Raw genomic sequence first — 1,941 nt, forward strand, 5'->3', positions numbered from 1 at the left:
CAAAAATACATATATTTAGGATCTTGCTATGTTGCCCAGGTTGGCCTGAAACTCCTGGCCTCAAGCAATCCTCCGGCCTCAACCTCCCAAAGTGCTGGGGTTGCAAGTTTGAGCCATCATGCCCGACCTTGAGCTTAAGTTTTAGACATTAAAACCACCTCCCTCCCACTCCCCGCGCCTTCCGTAAGTTAGAACACATCCCTGCTGAGGCCCTGCCAAGGCATATCCAGGGCGGGTGGACCCCAGGGGTCCACAGCCGACCTACTTTCTTCCCCACACCTCATCCCCTTCACAACTCTGCTCATCTATCTCTGCCCTGGTGGGAGATTCAGATAAATCCTAATAATGGAATTGCTGAATCCGAGGGGTTGCATTTTCCTCAGCCCTCACCTGTGAATTGCGTGTGCAGTTTTTCTGGGATGAGTGTCCTTAGATTTCCCTGAATTCTCAAAAAGATCTGTAACCTCAATCAGGAGGGAGGCCGAGCACAGTGGGGCTGGGAGGAGAAAGCAAGGGAGTTTGTTGCGTGCTTCACGTGAATACACCAGAAGCAGAACACAACTCCTGACATCGTGAGCCTACAGGTCCCCTTGGGACAGTTTCGGGGGTTGGAGCTCCGGGGTCCACTCTGCTTGTTAATAACAATATTAACTAGTTCCAGCGAAAATGGAGTAGCAGCAGCTGTCCAAGCTGTCACACTTCCATGTTGTCAGCCTTCCTGCGCTATCTCTGTTTTCTCCTCTGCAAAGCAGCTGCTATTTTGGGCTCCCTGTTTTTAGATGGGGAACCCCGTACATTGGCCAGGGCCTCCCTGCTAGAAAAATCTTTAAGCTGATACTCAAAATGAGAGTCCAGGTTATTTCTTTTTTTGACAGGGAGCCTCGCTTTGTCCCCCAAGCTGGAGTGTGGAGGTGTGATCTTGGCTCACTGCACTGTCTACTGCCTGGTTCAACTGATTCTCCTGCCTCAGCCTCCCAAGTAGGTGAGATTACAGGCGCCCGCAGCCACACCTGGTTAGTTGTTTTGTATTTTTAGTAGAGATGGGGTTTCTTTTTTTTTTAATTTCAAAGTCTCATGAGATCTGAAGAGATGGGGTTTCCTCATGTTGGCCAGGCTGGTCTCGAACTCCTGACCTTAAGTGGTCCACCAGCACTGGCCTCTCAAAGTGCTGGGATTACAGGCATGAGCCACCTTGAGTGGCACAGTCCAAGTTCTTAACCTCCATGAGGGCTTGAGGCCCTCAGGGGCAGGGCGAGGTGAATTCTCCTTCTGAGAGGATAATAGGGGTTGGTGGGGCCTGGGGCACAGGCCTGGCTCAGCACAACTTCCAGGGGTTCCCTTGGAAAGAAAGTGAGGTGGGTGCTGGCTGGCAGAAAGATGGGAAGACTTTATTTCTCTGGAAACAGAGGGGTAGGGGGCGGGGGCCAGGGGTCAGGGCAGGGGAATGTTCTCCAGCTTCTGGTCCAGCGTCTTCAGGTCATCCAGGAAGCGGGTTGGGGTGAGGATGTGTGAGGACCCTGGGCAGGAGCAGAGGTTTGGGGATGTTTTTGTGTGTGGGGGGGGGGGGCTGCCTCAGTCTTTGACAGGCTCCCACCTGGGTCCCAGCTGGTGCAGATCTGTCCCTGTCCCTCAGCAAACCAGGCTCCTGATGCCATGGACTCGAGTCTAGAAGCCTTGAGTATACAAGGCCAGCCCCGGGGAACCTGAGCGCCAGAGCCCTTGAACCCCCGGGAACCACCAGGAACCCATGCCCCAGAGTCCCTGAACCCCCGGGAACCCGAGTGCCAGAGCCCCCAAACCCCCGGGAACCCCCAGGAACCCATGCCCCAGAGCCCCCGAACCCCCGGGAACTCGAGTGCCAGAGCCCCAGAGCCCCCGAACCTCTGGGAACCCGAGCGCCAGAGCCCCCAAACCCCAGGGAACCCGAGCCCCAGAGCCCCC

The 1,941-nt window shown here is 55.2% G+C and overlaps 1 protein-coding gene across 4 annotated transcripts in view; it reads right to left on the minus strand.

The window, feature by feature from the left end:
• Window positions 1-1,367: 1,367 nt before the first annotated feature.
• STXBP2 (syntaxin binding protein 2) overlaps window positions 1,368-1,941 on the minus strand; it is a 10,391-nt gene continuing 9,817 nt past the window's right edge. For all 4 annotated transcript variants that reach the window (XM_017500155.2, XM_017500153.2, XM_017500157.2 and 1 more), the window contains one exon: window positions 1,368-1,517. In XM_017500155.2, coding sequence (XP_017355644.1) covers window positions 1,432-1,517 — 86 coding nt within the window. In that variant the 3' untranslated portion in view covers window positions 1,368-1,431. The remainder of the gene's footprint in view (window positions 1,518-1,941) is intronic.

This window comes from Cebus imitator, unplaced genomic scaffold (genome assembly GCF_001604975.1).
Source record: "Cebus imitator isolate Cc_AM_T3 unplaced genomic scaffold, Cebus_imitator-1.0 Scaffold263, whole genome shotgun sequence".
Taxonomy (NCBI): Eukaryota; Metazoa; Chordata; class Mammalia; order Primates; family Cebidae; genus Cebus; species Cebus imitator.